At 41.9% G+C, this 25,310-nt stretch overlaps 1 protein-coding gene across 1 annotated transcript in view; it reads left to right on the top strand.

The window, feature by feature from the left end:
* Positions 1–5,855: 5,855 nt before the first annotated feature.
* The window catches only part of LOC120835752 (voltage-dependent calcium channel subunit alpha-2/delta-3), a gene marked incomplete in the record, with an annotated part of 25,858 nt that continues 6,403 nt past the window's right edge, over positions 5,856–25,310 (top strand). The window contains 18 exon segments of the mRNA XM_078091887.1: positions 5,856–6,099; positions 7,465–7,546; positions 9,004–9,228; positions 10,627–10,743; positions 12,212–12,271; positions 15,696–15,858; positions 16,402–16,533; positions 17,263–17,323; positions 17,422–17,572; positions 17,721–17,795; positions 17,897–17,986; positions 19,929–20,042; positions 20,980–21,058; positions 21,822–21,955; positions 22,179–22,196; positions 23,765–23,836; positions 24,373–24,453; positions 24,559–24,633. Of these exon segments, the coding sequence (XP_077948013.1) occupies positions 5,975–6,099; positions 7,465–7,546; positions 9,004–9,228; positions 10,627–10,743; positions 12,212–12,271; positions 15,696–15,858; positions 16,402–16,533; positions 17,263–17,323; positions 17,422–17,572; positions 17,721–17,795; positions 17,897–17,986; positions 19,929–20,042; positions 20,980–21,058; positions 21,822–21,955; positions 22,179–22,196; positions 23,765–23,836; positions 24,373–24,453; positions 24,559–24,633 (1,854 nt within the window).

Here is a 25,310-nt window from a genome sequence, read left to right as displayed (position 1 = left end):
ACTGAGGTGAGATGTAATCCCTCTACACTAACAGTTCACGGGATAAGTAGAAGCCGACAGTTGTAGGTGGTCTGACATGAGGTTAAGCTTCTGGACTGAACATGGCAGGTGTCCGATGTTTAACCCCTCTAAGAGGTTTACGTCCAATCAAGTCAAGAAAGAGATTTGGAGTGTTTGGGTTGAGAGTTTAACAGCAGTCTGACTCCTAATGCAAAGTGTTATTTCATTATGTAAAGATTCTCACCTCAATCTTTTTATACTTTTAATCTTGTTTCGATGATGTCGGCCACCGAGGACAAAAGCAGTAGTTTTCAAAGAGCACTACTTTTTTTTTTAGCTTTTAATTGGTCTTTTCTTCTTTTTGTTTTTCTCTTGCTCGATCCTCCCTCAGCATCAGCCATGTCCACAAAATATGAAGTAAAATAGAAACCCCGCCCCCCAAACCGACTGTCCAAACTCTCCTTACTGTATGATTTTATCCCCAAATAAATGCGTGAAATGGATTTAAGCTTATTCCTGAACCAGGCAAAAGCATTTTCTCGTACAGAAAATCAGGGATCTTGAAGTTTGACCCCTAAAACCTAATTAGTTCATACAAATAAACAAATTGAAGAAATCCCTGACAACCTGATACCACAATGTCTCTGGTCTCAGCGGTCTTTGGCGCAGCATGAAAAATGAAAACTTCCCCCTTGTCTAATATAAATTGTAATGCACATTCTGACCCGTCAATCATGTTTGGGTATCATTCGTGTTTAAACTGTATTACTGTCAGCGACTCCCTCGTCTCTCTCAACGTGCTGACTGGGATGTTTGAGCTTTACTGATCAGTATCATTTATTTGACACTAGAATGCCATTTTCCCAGAAAGTTGATCCGTGTTCACCTTAAACTTGAACCTCCAACCTTAAGCGTATACGCATACACACAAAAACAGGTCTCGTTGACCGTGAGTTCAGCACTTTTGACAGCGAGTAGTTCTGCGGTCTCGGTGTGCTTCAGAACCAAATCCTTGATGATCTTGATAAGATGCAGGTTCTTCTTTTTGGTCTGTAAGCATTGTTTTTTGCTCGTAAACATCCGATCATAGGCCAGCTGTTGATCTCGTAACTTGTGGCACAAATTGGCCTTTGCAATGTCAGGGTCCCTCTGTAAGGCATTGAGGTCGCTCACGTGCCTTTTCAGGGTGCGCACTTCATTGTTTGCAATATTCACCTTGCATCCTGTGGGACGATGTCCGAGCAGTGAAGCTCTGGTTGTTTCCGCGATACATCTTTAAAAGTATTAAAAAAAAAATAGAATTGAAAACGGGAAATGTTCTAAACTTAAGGATACATGATCATTCAGAGTATTGTTTCACCTTGTTAGGATCATTTAACTTTGCGTTGGAAACTGCTGGAACATTCAAATGCACTGATGACATTATTATTACTAAAACAATCAACAACGAGTTGAGAATGTGGTTTGTATCCTGACGCCTTTAGGATGGTCAGACTGGTGCACCGATCCCAGAGAAGGGAACACTTTTCCTGCTCAAGGACACTTCAGCGAGATTCCCAGTCTGGTCCTAAACTGGACAAATAAAACTAAGGGACTTATCTTCAGTATATCATGACAGAGAACTGCTTACATGTGCTGTCAATAGTTAATTCAAGCATTCAGTTGTGCTGTGAGAGAACTGGATGATACGCTCCGTCATCCAACATTCGGGAACCTTATCGGCACATCCCAGACAGTACAGGCTCCTCACAACTTTGATGTACGATGCAATTACTAAACTAATAAAAGCTTCAAGTGGAAACACGTTTCCTGTGGTGGTGGTGGTGGTGTTGGTGGAGCTGGAGGTGCATCAATCCGCCTGCTGCATTGAGGCGGATTATCATTTCCTAATCAGCACTTGGAAGACAACGAGAACACAGTCCGATCTTATTTTATACGCACTGATGACACCGTCTAAAACTTAGAAGTCTGTACTTCATAAACCCGCATCAGTTGTTTCTTAGTTTCACAACAGCGGCGCCGGCTCACCATACCCGTAGTCTGAATAATTTCTCGTTTTTGTGTTGATGTACCAGCAGACTTGATTTATTTACAAACAATTTCAAGTTGGAAAACGGTGTCTAGTTTGTTACCAACAGCCTCCTAGACCTGAAAATAGCCAGAAGACAACTGAGTGCACCATGAACAAAATAGTTAGTCACTTTAGTTTAGTTTAAATACATCTGGAATGTGAACTTATGATAGTAGGATGTGGGATTCCTGCTGTCGAGGACGGGGGTTGGAATTACTGCTCATCGTCTAGGCATGGATTGCTGGATGGAGCAGGTCACACATGGGGGGTTGGACAGCACGTACAAGTAATGAGCTGTGTACTTACTCTTGATAGGAGTATTTCTCTTCCTTGTTTCACTTTTCATGCTGTGCTGTACCTGTAATCATTCACATTTCTCTACTTGTTTTATAAACGGAGCTAGACTAGTAGCGCAACAGATTACACTTTTGCATTCTCTTGTCATTTGAAGACAGTCTACCTCAATTTTCAATGTTTGTGATTAACTGAGAAAGGAAGGGTGGTCGTTTATGGGTTAAGAGTATTCTGCTTCTTTATGATGAATTAGGCCCTCTTGGGTCAGGTTGCTAAAAATCAGATGAACATGAATCCGAATAAGTTCAGGTATTGCACATCTTTAGCATACCACCCCATCATCCACTAGAATGCAGGAGATAACATCCATTTAACCCAACATGTCCTTTAGGTGGATCTTCAGCGATGTCTTTGCTTCTCAGTATCTCCAGTAGGCCGCCCTTATCGACGACTTTTGGCCGCACAAACCACCAGATTGCAGGGTACAACATGGATACAACGCCAAATTAATTCCAATTGCCTGATATTTGAGCCGCTGACTTATGCGGCTGCGTGCGCGATAACATTTTGGTCAGTCCCGACAAAAAGGTTTTTTGAAAAGTTGGCAGCTAGCCGAGTCGAGTAGCCAGCTAGTTATAGGAAGAGGCGATTAAGAGCTTGTATGTTCATGATAACCTTATCTAGAGATGTGTGACCATCTAATCTTCTATTACAAGTTACCTTCTCGATGTGAATGTCAGAATGCCATGTCAATTACGGACAGATAATGTAGTTCGGTTAGCCAGGCTATGACTGTTAAAATTATAAATAAAATGAAAATATCCTATTTATTTTATTAAAAAGGCATATAATAAAAGTATTCTCAGTTTTATTATTTTAGTTCATAGGCTGTTGAGTCCCATTAATAAAAAAATGTATACATCATACTATTTTCTTTTTTACATCCCAACTGATCACATTTATTGAAAAGCTGTAGTTAGAATGTTTACATACAAAACCAAAGCTTGTAATGGCTAAAATGAGGTCCACTTTGACCAACAACTAAACATCAACGCATTAAAAGCCAATATTTTAAGAGCATTTTGCTGTTCATGCTTTTATCATTTTGGGTGCCAGACCTTTAACATGAAATTGAATAGTAAATTGAAAGTAAATGACTCAAATAGCCTACTTCTTGCTGTCTCCCTTGTTTTGGTTGTTTTGTTTACAGTTTTTTTCAATCGCTAACAAGCACTTACCCATACTTCAGAAATTTTTTCTAAACTCTTAACACAGAGTCACACCTACAAGACGCAATTGGCCAAATTGATAATTTTCTTCTCAAAAACACATTTTGTTAAGTATATACTAACTCTTAATTTCAAAACAGAACACATCTTTCTCTGCACACACTAACTTTACAAAACACTGGAAATCTGACTCAAAATTAAATTATTCTGTCAAAGAATAACATTTGTTTTCACTTCACAAGGTACATGCAGTCAAACGAAGTACACCAGGTTTCAAAATTCTGGCTATTGTTGACATTATAATAGTATTGGTTTGGAACTGTATGCGCACATGTACAGTAATGTTCACATTCAAACGCATTCCAGTAAAAAGCAAATCAGTTATTTAGTTTCTTAACTGTTTACCAAAGAAGGTACAGTAGAAACAGTATAATAGAACAGAAAAGGTTTATTTTATTTTAACAAAATATTCATGAAACACACGAGTATTCTGAAAAAACAACAACAGCCAAAAGCCCAGATGAAAAGGGGGGAACTAAAAATGGCAAACAATGTATGCATCTAATCCCTGCGATCTTCAGGGTTCGGCCACATGTTTTCGTCAACATCACATCTGACATCATCTAAGGCGACGCACCTGGGATCAAACCGCTTGGCATGTCGGATCCACCCTTGGCAATCTTCAACTGTGATGCCCCTGCAGCCAGCATCCATGGCTTCAAGGAGGGACATCTGGTCACGTGGCTGATGGTCATAAACCTTCCACCTCCATGCAGAAAAGAACTCCTCTTCCTGCACCTGCACCTCTCACTGCACCTCCTTCTACATCTGCACCTCTTACTCTTCCTCTCACTGCACCTCCTTCTACATCTGCACCTCTTACTCTTCCTCTCATTGCACCTCCTGCTGCACCTCTCACTGCTCCTCTTCCTGCACCTGCACCTCCTTCTGCACCTGCATCTCCTTCTTCACCTGCACCTCTCACTAGACCTGGTCTTCTCCCTGGGCCCCTTGCTCTTCCTCTTCCTCCGCCAGACATTACAGTGTTTGTCTTTTTCTGTTTCTGTTTCCAAAAACATCACTCCTCAAAGTCCTCCTTAAATAAGCCAGACTGGAATCAGCTGTTGCTGGCCCAATTTACCCAACATAAATCAGCTGTCAATTATTCAATAGTTTGTTCATTATCAGCTGAGATATATTGTTTTTGAACTGATATTGCAGAAGCAGAGGTTTTTATACTGTATCTACGGTTTGGAATATTGTTTTTGCTATTGTGGGATGGTGTGTGTTAACATTTGTGAATACTACTAAAACAATCCATCGTTTTGTTGGGAGGTTTGGCTTGTCTGTTAAGAAAAATGTAAGCATTGTGGACATGTGTTCACTGACTGCATATTGTGTGAAAACGACATGAAATGTGTGAATGGTATGGCCACAAAACACAGATGCTGTGCTAATTGTGTTTAGAGTTTTGAAAATGTGACAACTGTTTGGACAAATGTTGCGATTGTTAGCGATTGAAAAAAACTGTAAGTCCTGTTCATTATCTTTAGTCATTGTGCACGTTGTTTCTCTGTTACGCTGCTGGCAGTGCGGAAGCCTCCATCAAACATCTGCAGTCTCATTATCACCCAGAGAGCCATTTTAAGTCCGGAATGTCCCCTTCTTGTGTGCTGTTGTTTTAAACATCCATCTTCATAATGCATAATAATAATAATTACATTGCATTCATAATAACATAAAATGCTTTTGCAGCTTCTTGTGTGCAGCATGAAGATGGTGGACAACAAAGAATGCAGAGTTCACTGCAGCGTCAGCGTTTAATGCAACAACTTCTGATCAGTCGACCTGAGAACTGTGTCGCAGAGAAGAAGAAGAAGAAGAAGAAGAAGAAGAAGAAGAAGAAGAAAACGAAAAATAATTTTGGTGAACCTGTTCCCTGTAGATGTGTGGGGGGCAACACCTGCCAATGCTGCTCCCCTCAGATGGAAGCTGAGAAACCCCCTCGGCTGCAGAAATGGAGGGCGATTCCCCCTCCTCAAGATCCTAAGTCTTATGTTTCAAATACCCAGACGACACGTTTCCAGGAATAAAAGGTCTGTGATTCTTAAAGCGCGGAGCCGACTGAGGGGGTTTCCCAATAGGGAGAGCCGAATGAGAAGAAGATCGTTTCGGAAATGGGACTCGCTCCATCTCTCTCTCCCTCTCTCTCCCTCCCTCCCCCTCTCTCTCTCTCCCTCTCCCTCTCTCCCTCCCTCCCTCATAGCAGATACAGTAGGGTACGTGCTGACAGAGAGGCTGGACACCGGGGTCCAGCAGCCCCGTATACTGGGGGACGGGATTTGTAGGGGACAGATACATCGGATCATCGGAGCTGAAGATGTTTGGGAACTGGAGGATCCTTTTCTGGCACATGTGCAGCAGCAGCTTCCCTTTGCTTTGGATCCTCCTCGGCTTAAATGTGGTGGAGGTGGCGGGGTCCCAGCAAGGGATCCCTCTGTCAGTGTGAGTGAGAAGCAGCTCTGCAACTTTGGAATGACACATGGCATCAACTCAAGTTGATCTGCGGCAAGCACTGCATGTAGATATTTGATGTTCTGTATTTGTCTGATTGAATCGGGGTCTTCTTGTCTGCTTTGCCTTAAAATGACCACCTTTATCTGTATTCCTCTGCACAGGACCTTTTACAGGTTTAACCCACACATGCTGGTATGAAGTGGTACTGTTGGAAGGGGGAAACGAGCAATAACAGATTTCCACAAATAACCAGTAAAATAAATTATAGAACGTGGAAATACAAAATGCAGCATGTTGATTAAACTAAAGCAAAGAGTTTAACACAACCCAACTCTCCTCTTTGTTTCATGTTATATGTTTGCATTCCAATTTACTGCATTGACCATAAAAATGATTTATTCTTAAAGAGCCAGAAATTGCACGGTTTACTCAAAGCTCCGATATGTTTCGCCAAAAACGATACACACTTTGTTGTTTGATAGACACAAGCTTTGATTTAGCGGCGCCGTTAATCAAAATGTTTTAGATAAATATATATCAATTCAAATTGCATTGCATGACTTTGTATCCTAGTTCTACCTAAAACAAATTAGATTATAAAAGAGGATGAAAAATCATAATTTAAACAACTAAAATGTAAATGCGTATTCTTAAAGTTATTCTCATCCTGGATAACATTCATGCCAGAGTAACATATTTCAAAACTTCAGAGCACAGACTTGAAAATGCTAGATTTCAAATCTTTTAAAATATCCCGAGCACATTTTGTATCTTCTCCTCTCATTAGTAGCACTTCAGATTAGAAACTAAGAAATTAAAAGCTTTCTCTTCTTCTGTATTCTATTTTTCTTGCATGGTCTTTGAACAATTAGTTTAGTTTAAAATCCACATGTTACATAATGCAGCAGTTCTATTTTACAAACCATTGTAAAACAGAACCTAAACTAAAATTATTTTATTTTTAAAGAACAATGCTCTTTTTTCAAACACCTGTCATTTCGGAATGATTGGCCCTTTACTTTACTTTACTTTACACTGCACTAGGGCAGTAACTAAAATCCTCAATATTCTTTAAGCATACGTTAATGCATTTTTCAGTATAGTAGTGCTAATAACTAAGTGTATAGATCATCCAAATGAAAGCAATCATCTGACGGGAAAGGGAAGGTCAGCGACACCGAGCCATGGCGAAAATCTTACACCTGATCATGTCCAAGAAAAGCTCAAAGGAAATAACATCTGAGGGGAAAACAATAGATTTCAAAGCCTTTCATTCAACGTTATTGTGCACTTTGTTCTATGACTTACTGCTCACTTTTGGCTAAACTGTTATTTATCTGTACTTTGTTTTAGTGTGAAGCTGTGGGCTTCAGCTTTTGGTGGAGAAATGAAATCCATCTCGGCAAAATATTCTGGATCCCAACTACTGCAAAAGGTATTCTTCTCATTTCCCAGCCTTGTGGAAACAAATGCACTTTTCCTTTTTATGTGACGGTCGTTAGATTGTAACGACGGCTGCAGAGACAATTTCGGGAACTCGACTGAATGCTGATGCAGTGTTTTGAAGGAGACTCAGGTGCGTTTGGCATGGCCAGAGGTGTGTGTGTGTGTGTGTGTGCTTGTGGGTTTGTACTCGACACACACCATTAACCACGGCTCTGATTCCTCTCTCATCTCTCCGGTTAACTCTCTGGAGTCAAGGGTTTCAACCTCTGGATGTGAATGCGACAAGGAGACAGATTGAATAAGTGTGTGGTTGAGTTCGACAGCGGGCGAGGCGATGTTGATGCGATGAGTGAGATCGACAGAGAATGAGCGATGACCCAGCAGATTTTACTGTCTGACCCCTTAGGGGCAAAGGTGGGCTCTTTGCTTCAAGGCCTCCGGTGGAAAGAACCGAGTTGGGTGCATTGAATGTTCACCGCTCGTCAGTGTCCTTTACCCGCGTTGGCTTCGTATGAGGTGTAAAACAAACATGGGCATTCATGTGTTGCAATATTTTAAAATGAATTATATCCTAATTAACCCTGGTGTTAGCTTTACATTTAACCCGAATAAGTAAGGAAGAGACGGACTGGATGATAAAACGCACAAACACAGACACAGACACAGTCATAAAACATGAACGTATTTTTAAAGGGTAAATTTTGAGGAGAACTACTACATTTAGAAGAAAGTACATCCTCTCTGAGTCAGTTGTCACTTGTTTTAATAGACTTTATAATACTTAGACTGTGGAAGATATACAAAAGAAACAGTTTTTGTGGCTGCATCATCACACTAAAAGTGAATGTTCTGAAAATCTCGTGGCTTGTTTCATGCTTGCTGCCCCAAAAGGTTTATTTGGGCACTATGGGCTCTGCACTTAATGTGGATTACGCACATTTTGGCCACATAACATGATTTTGCACAAACATTGGATGCACAAAAAGAACTATGGGTTGAAGAACCCTAAACTTTGTTTCAGGTTTCTTATTAGTAGTTTAGTCTTTTTTTGTTCTTACTAACCTGAACATAATGCATGTTCAGTCTTGTTTTTTGTACACACTAAAATTCAATCAACCTGGAAGAAATAATATACGGCCCAACTCCATTTCAGCTCTTTCCTTGTTGATTAGTATGTTCTGAGCCTGTAGTTTGTTATGCAGTATTCAGTTAAACAGCATTGTATTCAAAGCTCTTATCAATACTGCGTCAATTAGATTTTACACATGGAAAATACCTTCTGGTGCACATCTCAATTTAAGAACGCCACAAACCTCTGAACAGAACACCTCGCTGACATCTGACCTTGATTGCCAGAGTTTGAATATATATTGATTCAACTTTACATTTACATTTTACATTATAAAAAATAACTCTTTTTTTATCCTCTCCTTTCAACCATTTTAGGAGCTGTGGGCTATCACAGCGCCGCGTCCAGGGACCAACTCCAGTTCTGAGGCCAGGACCCCGGTCAAGGGCAGTAGAGGGAGCAACCCTAAAAACGCCGCGTGTCCAGGAGCGTGGGAGGAAGGCGGAGTAGCCAGAGGCAGCCCACGCAAATACGGGGAGAGCTTTCAAACGGCATATAGAAAGCGGCTCCTAGGTTCAAACCTAGGACCTCCTTGCTCTGAGGTGACAGTTGCTTGATATAGGACAATATTTAAAGTTCAAATGAGTGGATGAAGCTGAAGCAATCGTTTCCTTTTTTATGACATGCATTTTAGATTGTTTTCCCTTTTTTTCGCCTGTGCTCCTGTTCATGGAGGCGCGCCTGGAAAGAGCTGTGCCGAGCGAGTCAGCACAAAGCAGTGAGCTGTGAGGGAGCTGGCGGGTCGTTAGGGGCTGGTCATTAAGGCTGATCATTAGATGCTCTAATGGTGAATTACCCAATTTCACTAAGATTTCTGGGAAAGGGGGAAACACGAGGCGTCTTCAGTGTCCCGCCCTCACTGCGGCATTGGTCACTATAATCAATAATCATGATCAGGGCTTTTGATGGATGAGGCTTAACCTCCTCTTGACGACTGAAGGACTGTAAAGGAAGGAGTGTGGGGGGGGGGGTGATGGGGGGATGGGGGGCTTGGGGGATTCTGGCTGCCGAGGCAAGGAGGACAGGCGTGAAATGAACTGTTCTGCTCCACTGCAAGCCCACACTCTTCCTTTCAGTGGGTAATTTGTCGCCTCATGTACTAGTGTGTTTGTGTGTGTGTGTGTGTGTGTGTGTGTGTGTGTGTGTTCTTTGTAATGTGTTTGATGAGTGCCACAAGCCTAACGTGGTATATGTTTATCTTTGGATAAACTTGCCGACTGGACAGAGGTGGAGGATCAGGTTTTTGTTTTTATTTGCCGTGTGCGCGTGCCAGGTGTTGGCTTACGTAATGGTGTGCTCCTCGGCGCTGTGGCGGCCTTTGTTCTGTATCAGTGGAGGTCCTGTGCATCCTGCAGAATCAGCATTATGTGAGGTGTAGTTCATTACCCAGAATCGCCCGAGCTTGACACGTTATTATCTTTCTCCAGTGCTTTGACTCCATTTCAATTATCCTCTTACCATGCATAGCCTTCAGATCTCACCGCTCTCTCCCCCACCGCCCAAACCCCACGGCCACCCAACACGGCCATCTCCAACCAATCGCAGAGAGGGGAAGCAGCATGTGCAGCCAATGACTGAGACGGGATAAAGACTATCAATCATTCTGTGTCGCAGGGGGGGGGGTTATCAGCCGTTCATCTGAGACGAGCTGCATGCAGCTTGTCAACATGTGAAAGCTTATAAGCCTTGTTTAACTATTGCCCACCTCGCTGGTGTTGGGATGTGGTGGAACAACAGCACCCGAAAATGTTGCAGAACAAACACACAGAAAGGATGTGGCTCTTGAAAATGTTTTTTCTTTTCTTTTTAATGGAAGTTACTCCTAATGCGTTATTCAACCATGTTACCTCAATACGTTTGCGGCATGTTTTCTTGCAGCCGATGCAAAAAGACTCAAAGTCGTCCCCTCTGTCACACTCATGTTCCCTGCTTATTTTCAGAAATATAAAGAACTTGAAAAGTCAGTCAGAGTGGAAGAAATTGATGGTCTGAAACTGGTCAAAAACCTGGCTGTGAAGATGGAGGAAGTGTTCCGGAAAAAAGCAGAGGCTACCAGGGTAGGTGCAATGTTAAAGATGTTAGGGGGCATTTATTATTATATTCCTATTTTGTGGAGTGTTCTGCAGCATTATGTTAATTTTGTTGAGCCATATTTTTCTATTCATAATTTTGGATGTGCTATTAAGATTTAAATAGGAGAGAGATTAAATGTTTTTGTTAAATATGGAATGCATTGTTGTAAAATATATATATATATATTGATAAGTGGTGGGAGGGTCGTGGTCCCTCTCTCCCCCACACAGCAGGCAATGTTTGTGTGTAGTCCCTAAATTGAGTAGATCAGTCACTTAAAAACGCAGCTGTTCAAAAACCCAATCTGTATTTACCGTTGGTGTAAATAATTGTTGGAATATTGTTGTACATGTCATTGATCAGGGTCCAGGCCTGAGTGTCTGTCAGCCTCACAGCAGCAGCTTGTAACCATTTTAATGCTGGACCTCTCGGGGACTGTTGTGAAATGATAACGTTTATCTCTCACCCGCCTGATTCCACGTGGCAGGATAGTTGAGCCGATGAATTACCCTGGTAAGAGAGAGAGATCCATTTAATAAAAAGGATTTTATTCGCTAACATTGTATTTTTAATAGAAAAATAAAAAATAAATTAAAAACGAGACGGACACAGCAGCGTTAAATCCTAATGCGGTGAACATGCAGTGACCTCCATAAAGTGCTGGAGGTCTGGAGTTTGCAGGGAGGGAAATTATGCATTTCGTCCTGGAGCGAAACCTACACTCTCCTTTATAAATCATAAATATCTATATTATTAGATGCTTTTTTTATTTTTTTATTATATATAGTTGCCAACTGCTGACGACATGAAATCTCACCGCGAGGTCAATTGCTTTTGGTAAACATCGCGTCGCTTGTGTTGATGTTGCAGTTATTCTGACGGACGTTAATTAGCCGCGTGGTTCCGCGGGCGAGAGTGACTGTAACGTTTAGGTGGCATTTCCAGGAAACACGCGAGCCAAGCACATTTTCCAAGATGGAGTTATTGCAGAAGCTGTGGTGCTTTGGTACGCAACATGAGATCCAGCTCCGATCCTTCCATCACTGCACACTACACATTTTACGCACACTTTGAGTCCCTAAATATTACCAGAAGGATTTCAGTGGACGGAGGAACATTGTGGCAATGCATAAAACAAAAGCGATATGGAATTCCATGTATTCCAAAAAGTGGCTCGCAATGGTCCTCGACCATGTTCCCCTTCAGTGAAACAACATTTGTGTAGATCTGAAAATAGTAGAGTGGCAAAGCAGCGCGCAGACAGAGAAATACGCAGAGCAGTTCAAACTGTGCAGGGATGCCCGGAGGCCTTTTTCGGAAGTTTGTTAAAAGTTTAAAAATATTTACACCATTTCCTGATTTAAATATGAACGATTCATCTAGGAATTTGGTATATTTGAAACACATTTATTGTGCATTGCCCCCATTGTTGTTTTTTTCAACTTCCCTCAGCGGCTGGTGGAGGCAGCAGAAGAAGCGCACCATCAGCATGAGGATAATCCGGATTTACAGGTGAGGTTTGTCCCGGACAAAAGGAAAAAGAAAAAAAAACTGAATATTAAAAATGTGGTGTGACTTTGTCTAAGACCAGGCTGTAGTCGGTATGGGGAGGAGCGGCTGCAAGGTGAGAGAAGGGTAATAGGCCCTAAAAGTCTTTAATTGCGTTGGCATCGTCCTTCACACTCATGTCCTGTCAGCGGTTTGATACAGAGCGCTTCTCTGATGAGCAATGCCACACATATTGATGGCGGCCTCATAAGTCACGTTGACTGTTGTGTAGCCTTACTGTGCAGGAACAGGTCGTCTTTATATTCAGTGACCCTATAACTGCAATACAGTACGTGCGACATCATGCCCGCGTGCTGGTGTCGCGTGCACAATGACATTTGCCTGCTGCACGTTGTAATGCACGGCCAGAGATTCTGATTAAAGGAGACAGTATTTGACTCAGTCTGTGCACAGAGGAGAATTGGACATGGAAGTCGTTTTGCATTGCTTGTAATTTTAATCGTATTTCACAGGATATGCTCACGTGCTCACCCTCTGCTCGGGACATTATTTAGCGGCCCTCATTGCAGAGGGAATGCAGTGTTTCTGTCGCTTTTCTCCCCTTCTTTCTCCCCCCCTCTCCCATCCAGTGGACAAAGACAAATGAAACTTTGCGTGGCGCATTGGTTCACTTTCATGGCTCTAGATTGGAAAGCCACTCGAGCAACGCAGCGCTGAAATAACGGCAGCACTTTACAGTTAATAGTAGCATTTACATCATCAGAATACATTTCACTCACATTGTTCACAGCACGTTTCTCTGCTGTTCGCACAGCCAGAACAAGACAGGTGGATTGTTACTTTAAATATGACTGCTATTTATAACCGTAGACTATTAATACAATAAATATTGATTTGTTTTCACCGGTATTGTTGAAAATATTTCACATATAGGCCTTAACTGCAATATTGCTTCGCCCCTTTTAGGTAGATTACTTTAAAAAACTCACTCTACTGAAGGATTTGTGCATTCATGGGAAATGTTTGCAATGCATATATATATATATATATATTTATTTATATTTGTCCTAGTTTTCCTGGTACAAAAGCTACAAAGTTAACTTTGACTTTAAACATCTTTTAATGTAAAAACGATACTTCTTAAATCAGACATGGTCGACTCCAAAAATGTATTAAAACATGATTATTAATTCAGGTATTTGTACTGCTTACAATTATTAAAACCATATTTTGATTAAGGTATAATTCAATAAACGTTGCACTGGTTTTATATTTGTATATTTTTCCTTATAAAAATGTGATGATAGTAAAATGTGTTTTTATTAAACAGATGAAAAAAAATATTATACCTTATTCATTTTAATAAATTTATGCATTTTTACCCAAGCAATTGACGTATAGACATTTAATCTTAAGGCAATAAAAAATAATCAGGACAATTCAATATCCACCAGCAATAATGATGTGATGTCATGATATTACTCTTTGTGGCATTCTTTAGCGAGCCTCGCCTCCCCTGACACTGCACATTTTTCACGCACCATTTCACCGACCACAATGAGATAAGCCGGCTGCTCTTATCTCAGATGCTTCGTGTCAGGACAGTCGGGGGTTTTGCAGTGACCCCAGCGTGTATGTGCGGTTTAATGATGTGCAGATCAGGTCTGGTGGAGCTGCAGAGATGAGGCTCTTTGTTCAGAAATGTTATTTAATGTAATGTTTTTTTTAATTGGGCGTATTTTTACTCACTTCTATTTGGGCCTAGAAAAAAAGCCTCAAATAGATTTGGAAAAAAAACACATTTGAGAAATACGAAATAAAAAAGTCTCAAGTAGCTTTATAATAATAACATATATAAAACGCTCTTTTCATTAAAAAAGCATTCGGCTAAAACCGATTCAACCTTGAAGTTAAAAGCCGCATTTCTGCTTTCGCAATGGCCCATAAAATATTTAAATAATATTTAAAGCTCCATTATAGTTTGTTAAATCACAAAAAAACAACTACTACCCAAAACAAAATAATTTGCCAGAATAATATATGATTCCCATAGAAAATTGTACAGATTGGTTACATTTTGGTAATATGCTGAATGTTTTTATTGATCACACATTACTGTAACTTCTTGAACAACGTGTCCCCTTGAACAATGTGATCCCTAACATCAGAGAAGTGTTCAGCCATTCAACTAATTAGTTCAACTCTATGACGCGGTTCCACTCTTGGCGAGTGGGTACACAATGAGGCCCAGCAGCTCGTGATGGAGGGCAGATCTCTGCAGTGTGGCCTCCAGCCTGCAGAGCCAGTGGGGCGTCTCGGAGAGCTGCAGCGCCCCACGGCCTGCTGTACAGTAATAACCCAACGTGCCTCTCACTACAGCACTACCAGTTCTGCTGAGGGTGCACATTTCTCTCCCCTGCTGCCTCCCCCTTTGCAGCAGCACCCCGCCGCCGCCACCAATACCCCTCCGCTCTGCCGCAGCTCGTCAGAGAGCTGCTCAGCCGTGGTATGAGCTGTCAGGGGCTGCTTGATGGTGATGCCCGCGCGGCCTCCCCCGAGTGTGATGCTGTAGAGTCCATCACCTATCTCTCCCTCTCCCTCTCTCTCTCTTTGTGTGTGTGTGTGTGTGTGTGCAGACAATGAGGGCCACTGAGAGGCCGCTCAGACAGGATGAGGAAGTATTTTTTGCAGTAGCAGGCAGTGAAGGACAAGACGGACAAACTGTTGGAGGAGGCCAGACTTTTCGTTGGCAGTCATAAAGTCCGCTTTGCACGGACAGTTTCTTCTTAGACATCAGCGACAATTTCAGCTGATGCACATTTTGACCCACTGGAACATTTAAATCTAACTAGAAATCATTAAAGAAAATCTGCAGACAGACACACTAAAAGAGTGTCTGTTAATGATAAATATTATCTTAATAAAAAGCAAATTAAGTATCTGTAGTAGTAGTTGTAGAGCAGATAGGTAGAGAAAAATTCCTGTCCGTGTCCAAGCTTCCTTGAGCAAGAACCTGAACCCCAAAATACTCGTGAGCGTTTGGATCATTTGGTTCAAAAGGCCCGTGCAAAGAAATGCAATGGAAAATGTGTGAAATATTGTTTTTTTCCCCTTCATTTTAATTAGCAATTTAGAACAACATGTCATGGAAAACACAAATAACTAATTTATACTTGACTGTAACTTTGGAAGGTATTCAGATTAACTTCTAACTGATCAGACTTCAAGTAAACTTGAGTGAGCCCCATTTTGCACAAACTATGGATTCTATTCCCCATATCACTAAGCAATCCCTTCAGGCCGGGTTCTTTCAATGTAATGACAAGAGGATTCACTCAAATATGTGATCCTATCCCGTAATATTAATATCTACACTGCTGTCACAGTTATTACATTCAAAACTTTTGTTTTTCACTCTTTTCCTCAGTACGAGTACTTTAACGCCGTGCTAATCAACGAAGTGGACGAGGAGGGCAATAACGTCGAGCTCGGAGGGGAGTTTCTTCTGGAGCCCAACGACCATTTCAACAACCTGTCAGTCAACCTGAGCCTCAGCGTGGTGCAGGTACCCACCAACATGTACAACAAAGGTGAGGCATCAGCCTGTATTATGTGAATGCAATTCACAGCTGATGAGTGGGCAGGAGAAGAGGACCTAAGTGGTGAAGGAGAGGAGCTGAAGCTGCATCAGCGTCACAAGCTGAGAGAAGTGGAGTTGGCCGATCAATAACAGTCGGGACATAATACGGAAAGCAACTGCAGACCTCTCAAAGAAACTGAAAAGAGTGAATGAATGGGGGGAGGGTTGTTTGTCATACGATAGCTGTTCAGTCCCTTCGTGTTTTTTAACTTGTGTGTCACGTCCCCCCCGAGTATCGACAGGGCGGCTTTTGTTTGGCCATAATGAACTCCACATTACTCTCTGTTTGCGGCACAAAGGGAGGCCCGTCCAGCAGGAGGTGGGGAGAGGATGATTCGGTCACGGCCATTGTAGCTCCTTCAGGGAGGTGGGTGGGGGGCAATAAGGGACAAAGGTCACCTCTGCACTCGGTTAACGGTGCCCAGGATGATTATTATCATCGCCATTTAATTTAGTTGTTTCTCTCCCCTCTCTGTGTCTTTGGCTTCCTCAGATCCCGACATTGTGAACGGAGTTTATTGGTCCGAGGCTCTGAATAAAGTATTTGTAGATAATTTTGAGAGAGACCCAACACTCATCTGGCAGTACTTTGGGAGCGCCAAAGGTTTCTTCAGACAGTATCCTGGTGAGTGCTGTGACTCTGTCACTCATCGTATGTTACTGTCTGTCCCTGTGTGTGTGTGTGTGTGTGTGTGTGTGTGTGCGTGTGATCAGAACGCCTTGTCTCAAGGGAGTCATAAGCCGTCAGTGCAAGAGTAAAAAAAAGATCAGAACAAATGATTTAGAATGACTAAAGGGGTAATTTGGCTAATGTGGTAATTTTACACACCATCAGAGAGGATGCACATGTACAGACTGTAATCAATCAGAATTTGCTGGTGTGGGTCTGCTGTCGTACTGAGAAACAGTGCGTGGATGCTGATTCCAACCGAGCTATTGCGACCATTGCAGGCGGTCGACACACTGCAGTGTTGCTACAGAGATACAGCCATTGAAATTGTTTTACAAATATGGCCTCTTCATGTTTAATGTATAAGGAGAAATTGCTAAAGGATATATTTCTTTGGAAAGTGAAAGAACCTTTAACTTTTATGTATTCATCATTTAAATGTTCTGTGAAATACCACTGACTTTACATGTAGGGTTCAAAACATAAAGCAATTCCAAAACAAAACCCGCAAAATAGCAAACACTGTTTAAATATAAAGCACAAATGCCGCAGTCGGCTTCACATAAAACAGCAGAGCATTCGCTGTAAAACGGCAGCCTGGTGCAGCACGTGGACGTACATAAACCCTGCCTTTATTTGCCTTTTCTGTTTTGTGAGATTCTCTCGTTATTGACTAATTCACAGGAGTAAAGTGGCATCCAGATGAACATGGGGTCATTGGCTTTGACTGTAGAAACAGGAAGTGGTGAGTGGCCTTTATATACCTGACAAAATGTATGTGCGTCTCAGCGTCTCCTAACAAATTATGTCCGGTATAAAAATGTGTACTTTAACATGTTTCAGGTACATACAGGCAGCAACGTCTCCTAAGGATGTTATTATCTTAGTGGATGTTAGTGGAAGCATGAAAGGTCTGAGGCTGACCATCGCCAGGCAGACTGTCTCATCCATATTAGACACACTTGGAGATGATGACTTTTTCAACATCATTGCAGTAAGGTTTTGACCTTTTCTCAGTTTGTGTCTGTAAGGTGTTTTTGCATCTCTATGTCCTATTTCTCTGTGATCTCGGCCGAATGCTTTAAATTAAGTATTTACCCAAAAAATACAAATCCCTCTTAATGTTGTTTGCATTTCCACAGTATAATCAGGAGATCCACTATGTGGAGCCTTGTTTGAACGGCACACTGGTCCGAGCCGACAGAACAAACAAAGATGTGAGTCGAGCTCAAACTGAAACCTAATTAGTACATGTGGATCATATCAGGTTGAATTTATGTGATTTCATGTTTAAAAGTCTTTATCGGTTATCTGTTAGCATTTCCGTGAACATCTGGACAAGCTGTTTGCTAAAGGGATCGGGCTGTTGGGTGACGCTCTGACCGAAGCGTTCACCATCCTGAGCGAGGTGAGTTCCATGGTGTGACTATTTATCCCAAAGCAGATAAACTATATATTTTTACATATTATGTGTATTCAGGATTTTTCACAGACTTATTCATTCCTAAATTGATTCATTTCGACGAAATAATAACTTTGTGCTCCACCATCACGAAGGCACTTTGTTTTCATTTTACTGAAGGATTCCACTTGACCAGAACCGTAGGAAAAACTTTCGGTTTACAGGCCACATTTGTTTTTTGTGACAGGAAGTGTTCTAGTACAACGCTCTGCTTGTTCTCTGCTAATCATAAAAAAGCAGCACACTCCAGTCAAATATATTTGAGTGTTTGGGAGGTGTGTCGCCTGTCGAAACGCTCCAGCGCCATCCCCTGTTCCGCCCTCCAAACACGGACACATCCATTCTGAATCGTGATTAATGGCTCTAATTAATGTCGATGATTAATAACGTCGCTGATTGGAACACAAAGCAGATAAGGCCAGGAGCCGCACTCCTTTTATCTCCCTGTTTTCAGGCGGCTGCACTGCTGAAGCTGAGGGACTGCAGCTTTTACCTCTGCATTTGTCAGATTAATTAAAGCCTTGCAATGAATATGGTAATCAGGTAGCCGGTAACCTGAAATTCATTGTTACAGCGAATCGAGTCAGAACACAGCCCATCGTAGATCCAATCAAAGAGAAGCTTCACTTGAAGAGCACTGCACCATTTTTATAGGAGCACTGTTGACATAAAAGAAACAGTCTCCCCATCTCATGGGCGGATGGTACGGAATAATCACAAAATAGCGAGCATGTAATTGAATATTTTAGCACATGAACCCATCTCATTGTTGCATAGCTTTACAACAAGATAATTAATTTACCTCTTAAGCAGCTCGGGTGCGAGATTGATTCGATTTTATCAGCATCAATTACTTAATGATCCCTGTCATTGATTATGTCTTTTATCATTAACATTTGGATTTACTATTCCTTATTTACTTACAGTGCTGAAAGAAGGTCATTATATACATTAAAATAAAAGCTGAAGGACAGATGCTCTGCAGCAGCGGCTGCAGAGTCCTCAGCCAACAACTTTTGCTACTTTTGCTGAAAATGCACCTCAGTGAATGGAGGCTCCCTGTGAGAGAGATACTAAAACACGTAATTTAGTCAATTAAGCCTGACAGTAAATGAAGATGTTCACATCAGCAATGAAGGCATGCATTTTTTGTGCCGTGCAGGTGTGCATAAGGAAAAGAATAACATGGAGCTGAGGAAAAAAAGGACCGTAGAAACATAAAAGTCCAGTCGACTCTCCTTGTTCATTACGTGTGAGAGCGCAGGTGTAAATAATACAACAAATGATGGCTGAAATCCACCCGGCTGCTTCAGTTTCAGGAGCCTTGTATTGGCAGCCATCGTTAATGTTATTAATAACACATGTGCTCTTCCTGCCGTGTCCAATCAAAATGATTTCTGAGAAAAAAGAATCACAAACAACCAAATTAATATGGAATGACTTTAAAATATTACTTTGCTGGATTCCTATTATTGAGCATAAAACACTATAGATAACATTAAATATTTTCTAAAGTGATTTGTTGTCACTGACATACAGGTGGCCAACCATTACAAAGTTTAAGCCACACAAAATATAAAGACTGTGAATCACACAACAACAACAGATGACATCCTGTCGTTTCCTGTGATCCCGTCACAGCATCTTTCTCTTCACATCCATTTTGTTACAGGTCAATAAACCACTTAATTACTGCGATGCATCTTCTGGCATCAGACTAAAGTGCACTGCAATCCTCAGTTTTATTTACCAAGTCGTTATCTGGTTTTCAATGACTGATGGCTGCATAGCTGCCATATCAGACGTCGTCATCGGTGGAAACAGGCAGCCCTGTTTGTTTAACGTTTAAATATCGCATATGTTATTTGGGTTTTCTCTCTTTTTGCAGTTCAATCAAACTGGACATGGTAGTTTGTGCAGCCAGGCCATAATGCTTGTGACTGACGGGGCGACTGAAATGTATGACGATGTTTTTGAGAAGTACAATTGGCCAGAAAGAAAGGTTAGTACTTTATTATTATTTTCCTCTCTCTTCTGTCCTTCACAGTCCTGAATGTTCAATGTTCTTTGCGTCCTTTTTCACAATAATGTACTTCTCCTTCACGTTTCAATAGATGTATACTTTAATACTCCTGTCTTTACGTTTTACAGTTTCTTTATTTCATTACCACCCATAACTCTGAAATGTACAGACCACGCCAATATGATGTTTTCGGCGTTGAGGCATTACAGCACAATATTTTCCCTCAGGAGGAAAAAAACATGAAAAACTATAACTAATTTCAAGCGCAGGTTATGTGCAGCTCAATCTCAAAGGCTCTGCTCCTCCTCTTCCTAGACTCAATGATGGGTTTAACATCTTTTGTTAGCCTCTCTTTGTGAGACATAAATGCAGCTGAAATGAAATGCACTGCTGTGGCACTCACAAAGCAATACAAACAACAGCTCCAGGGCTTTTGTGCAGTCCTATCAAGCATATGTGTGTTGGCAGTGTTTGGCAGGGTGCAGGGCAGTATTTGGCAGAGTACCCCATCCCCCCTCTCGTACAGCCTCAGGGTCGCTATATGGCAGCCATTCAGTGTTTCCTATACGATTCTTGCTTAGCAAAGCATCTGGAGTCAATGAGCCGTGCAGGTTTGGCAAAATGTCACACGGCGTTCTTTAAAAGGACATCGGATGATGCCCCCGTGCCAAACTCCAACAAAAGAAAATTAACTGTGTTTAACTGTACTGAGAATGAAAACCCTAAAAAAGGACAAAAATCAGCAGCTTAACGCTCGGGGAATGTGAAAGCGAGCAGCAGCTACTTCTTGCTCCGAAGCCTGATAGAATCAGGACAGCAAGACAAAGTGCTAAGGAGAAGCATCCCTTTGCGTGTTCTTTTTTTTTAAACTGCTTCCATCTTTGAAACTCCCGACATCTGTGTGTCCTCTGCACAGGTGCGAATATTCCCCTACCTGATTGGACGAGAGTCTGCATTCGCTGATAACCTCAAGTGGATGGCATGTGCCAACAAAGGTTTGGGACTCCTTGATAACGGCTTTCTGAGACGGCTGCTCGTCAGACTGCGGCGGATGGGCGGATGTGGTGTTTCCGTGGAGGACGTGTGTTGGCTATGGATGTAAATATCCTGCGTGTTTGCCGTGCGTGCACGTATGTGCATGTGCTGGCTCAGGCTCTTTTTGCCGAGAGGCAATGAAGTGGCACTCGGGTGGGGGGGGTGGGGGGTCAGAGGTCAATCTGCTCTAATCCCTCTTCCTGTCAGAGTGTCTCTCTCTTGGCTGCTCGCCGCTGATGGCTCCCACGTGTTAACGCTCTGGATGAGTGCCCTCTGGAAAGAAGAGTAACGGTCGGGAAAACGGATCACAGGGAGACTGGGGGGGAGACAAGCCCGAAACATCCTCCCCGTACTGCCCCCCCACACCCCCCACACTGTGGGATGACCTTATGTGTCCAATATGAAGCATTGACAGCAACAGCAGGAGCTGACACGTGTCACTGTGAAGTGAACCACTTGAAACCTGTCTCCACAGTGGTTCCGCACAGGACAGTAACGTCAGGGACAGCAGCAGCTAATTACAACATTTTGTGGAGGGGTAGGGGACGTATCGGGGGAAACTTGCACACGACTCTTTTAGTATCCTCAGTACGGCTTTGTTTCCGGGTGGTAGTTTTAATTTAGGTTCCAGATGCATGAACAAATATTGCTGATCTCGTTTTTGTTGTTGTCCTAATAGGATTAAACACGCTGTCTCTCATTTATCTTTGCGTCTAATTGCAGGTTATTTCAGTCAGATCTCCACCTTAGCAGACGTCCAGGAGAACGTGATGAGGTATCTTCACGTCATGAGCCGCCCAAAGGTCATCGACCACGAGCACGACACGGTGTGGACCGAAGCTTACGTGGACAGCGCTGTGAGTGTGTTACAGCGCCTTATTTCTACGGTTGAAGCAGTATCACAACGTCCATTTGTACACGAGTGGGACTCCTGCAATGACTCCTCATTATGAGCTTCATTACTCTGCATGCCCCCCCCCCCCCGGCACCATACATCGGAGTATATAAAGTAAATGCACAATGTAAACCTTGAATCCTCTGGAATGATTCAATCTCTATGCGTCTTTTCTTTCATTTCAGCTTTCCCAGGCTCATAAGGTAAATATTTAGATTTGGTTGGATCTGTAAGTGCTAATTATATTTGTATGAAAGATCATTTATCTGTTTTCCTATCATAAAATAATCAACTAGATCCTGCAGATACAAGCATCAGAAGGGAGATCAGAAGCAGGTTATAAAAGATTTCCACTGCCACTCAAATTTTTGCCATGTTGTATAAAGAAAAGTGCTTGAGAAGATCTTGAGCTTTAATATCTCCTTGGAAGTCAAACAGATTGTTCTCTGGGGGTCAAGAGTTGTAAAAGAGCATTTGTTGTACTTCTTTCCAGGACGGAGCTTATGAGCATGCACCCTAAATACACACTGAAACGTGCACACACACACACACACACACACACACACCGACAGAAGGGTTGGGAGATTGTCCTCTGGAGTGTGTGCTCTTGTATCTCAGCCTCAGACACACCATTCATCATTCTGTGGATCATTGCATTTTATCTCCTAAAGCCCGTAATAAAACTGACATTGGAGAGGAGACCAAGAAAGAGAGAGAGAAAAGAGAGGGGGGGTGTTGGCGGTCTTGGGTTTACCTGTGTGTGTGTGTGTGTGTGTGTGTGTGTGTGTGTGTGTGTGTGTGTGTGTGTGTGTGTGTGTGTGTTGCTGTTGGTGCGAGTGAGTGTGCGCATAGACTTAAGCAGTCCAGTTCCCGCTTCAATTCTTTGTTTTGATGAGTTTAAGGAGGCACCATTTTTCATGTTTGTCAAGTGCTAGATAACACACACTACGATCCCCAGCTTGTTTATTCCATATGCACATACACAAATGAACATCCAGACACACAAACAGGGACATGGGCACACTTGGCTGTGTCGACTCCCACGGTGAGGGAATAGCAGACCTACTTTAACGGCGATCATGTGCTTAATTATGTCAGCCTTCATCCGCTGAGGCTCAAATGGTTCAACAGAAAGCTGCGACCAAGATCCCGTAGTTCTTCAGGGATTCATTAGGTTAATGTTTTTAATTAATTGTGTGTCAAATAGTACTCTGATCAAATGAGACCTTTGTGTCCCCACTACTTACGTCCGTAGCCACTTTTGCCTTCATTATTGTCAAGTCTTAAAGCTGTTATTCCCTTCCTCCCTTTCCTTTCCAGAAAGTGTAATTGAATTTGATGCCAATTAGGCCGCCTCTTTACTGGTAATTAGCTACTGTAACGTGTGAAGAAACCCAAATTGTTTCTTTAGTCGTTAACTCTGGTGTTACATTTCCAAGGCAGCTCGTAAATGTACTTTCTCATATCATTTTGTTGAGTTGCGCAGGTTTTTAAAATGTTTTCACAGTCATTATGAGCACGAACAAAGGTTTATTACACAAAGTGTAATAAATGTGCGTACCTTTGTTGGTACCTTTGTTGGTTATTGCTCGAAGTGCAGGACATTTACAGATTGAGAAACGGTGAAGAAATATTTCAGACAACAAAGCAGTTTAAATGTGTCTTTGTGAGGAGTTATAGTTTGGACTGATGAGATGCTGACGCCCCTCTCAACAGGATTACGCACTTAAAATAGCATTGTTGAAGATTCCTTCTTCCCTTCCCTCTTCAGTTGAAGGACAAAGCGGGGCCCCGTCTGATGACTACTGTTGCCATGCCTGTCTTCAGCACGAAGAACGAAACGGTGAGTCAGTGAGTCCGGTTTCGGTTTCTCAATTTTCACCTCGCAAACCCTTAAAAATGAATATTTCTGATGGCTTCTTCTCAGGCCTCATCAGTTAGCAGTTTACACATGGAGACATTTTTAATTTCTTTAAATTTCTCACATCCAAAAGAAGCGAGTCTGTGGAGTTTTGAGAAAGTTCCAGAAATGATTTTACATGTATTTACTTTTACCTGCAACATTAATGATCCCACTATTTGGAAAGGCTGACCCCCATGTTTGAATGTTTGGATTAAACTACCTAACTGTATATAAAATGGTTAAAACTAGATACTCCTTCATCCGCTGTAATAGTAAAATACTTATTGTCCATCACTAACTGGAAATTTCTTTATTTAACAAGTTTTTACATTTTGTTTGTAATACTGTAAAACTGTGATAGTAGGATTTTGATATTGACTTGTAATGGAGTATTTTAACGTTGTGGTATAAAAGTACCTCTTTTGTGAATATTCATACGGATTATTCTGAAGTTGTGTGTATGTGTTCTGCAACAGAAGAACCAGGGTATTCTGTTGGGGGTCGTAGGAACAGACATCCCTCTGCAGGAGCTGATGAAGCTCATCCCTAAACATATGGTACAATCGGCTGTTACTTTTTACTTTAAATAATTGAATTCATTAATTCCCATTTTTTGTGGGTGTTTTAACGTCTTCCTCGTGTATCTGCTTCTGCATCTCTAGTTAGGAATCCACGGTTACGCATTTGCGATCACAAACAACGGTTACATCCTGATTCACCCGGACCTCAGACCTTTGGTAACTCACTTTCTTAACGCCTCTTTTTTTTTTTTTTTTTTTTTACTCACCAGGAAAAAGCCATCACAGCATTCCCTCCCTTTACCCTGTTTCCCCATGCAATTCTTTGAATAACAGAAATGATGAACTGAAAGCCTCCGTTAACGAGGGCGCACAGAGATAAATGATGTAGTCTGTAATCCCAACCTTTTCCTTTGATGTATGCATGCAGGGATAAAGGCCACTCATAGGGCTGGCTGGCCTGAGATTTCCCAGAGGTAACTTAACACTCGCTGGCAGAGACCACAGCCGCTCGCCCTGGGACCGCTGGTTCCTCAGGAGCTCTGGCTGTGCTAGTGGATCTGTGTGTGCCAGTGTTAGTGCTGTTCCTCTCTGTGCAACTGTGCGTGTTGGTCCGTGTCGTTATCCTGTGAGTGTGTCTTTGTGGCTAAAACTGTGCCGTCGTTGTAGTCTTGTTGTTTCCTGTGGACTAGACGACATACAGAAGCCGAATTTAACATTTTGAGGATAGTTTAATGCAATCATGTAGACTTCCCATCGATCATTAATCATATTAATCCTTTACCTGACAGTGTTTTGTGAGTATTTGACCACCAAAACTATCAAAGACTTGATGAATAGTATACGTTTGACATTGAATCACAAAAGACAGATGACAGTGAAGCTTTTCTAAATTT

Source organism: Gasterosteus aculeatus, chromosome 17 (genome assembly GCF_964276395.1).
Source record: "Gasterosteus aculeatus chromosome 17, fGasAcu3.hap1.1, whole genome shotgun sequence".
NCBI classification, from domain to species: Eukaryota; Metazoa; Chordata; class Actinopteri; order Perciformes; family Gasterosteidae; genus Gasterosteus; species Gasterosteus aculeatus.
The sequence above is the reverse complement of the archived record's forward strand: the minus strand, read 5'-3'. Positions and strand labels throughout refer to the sequence as shown.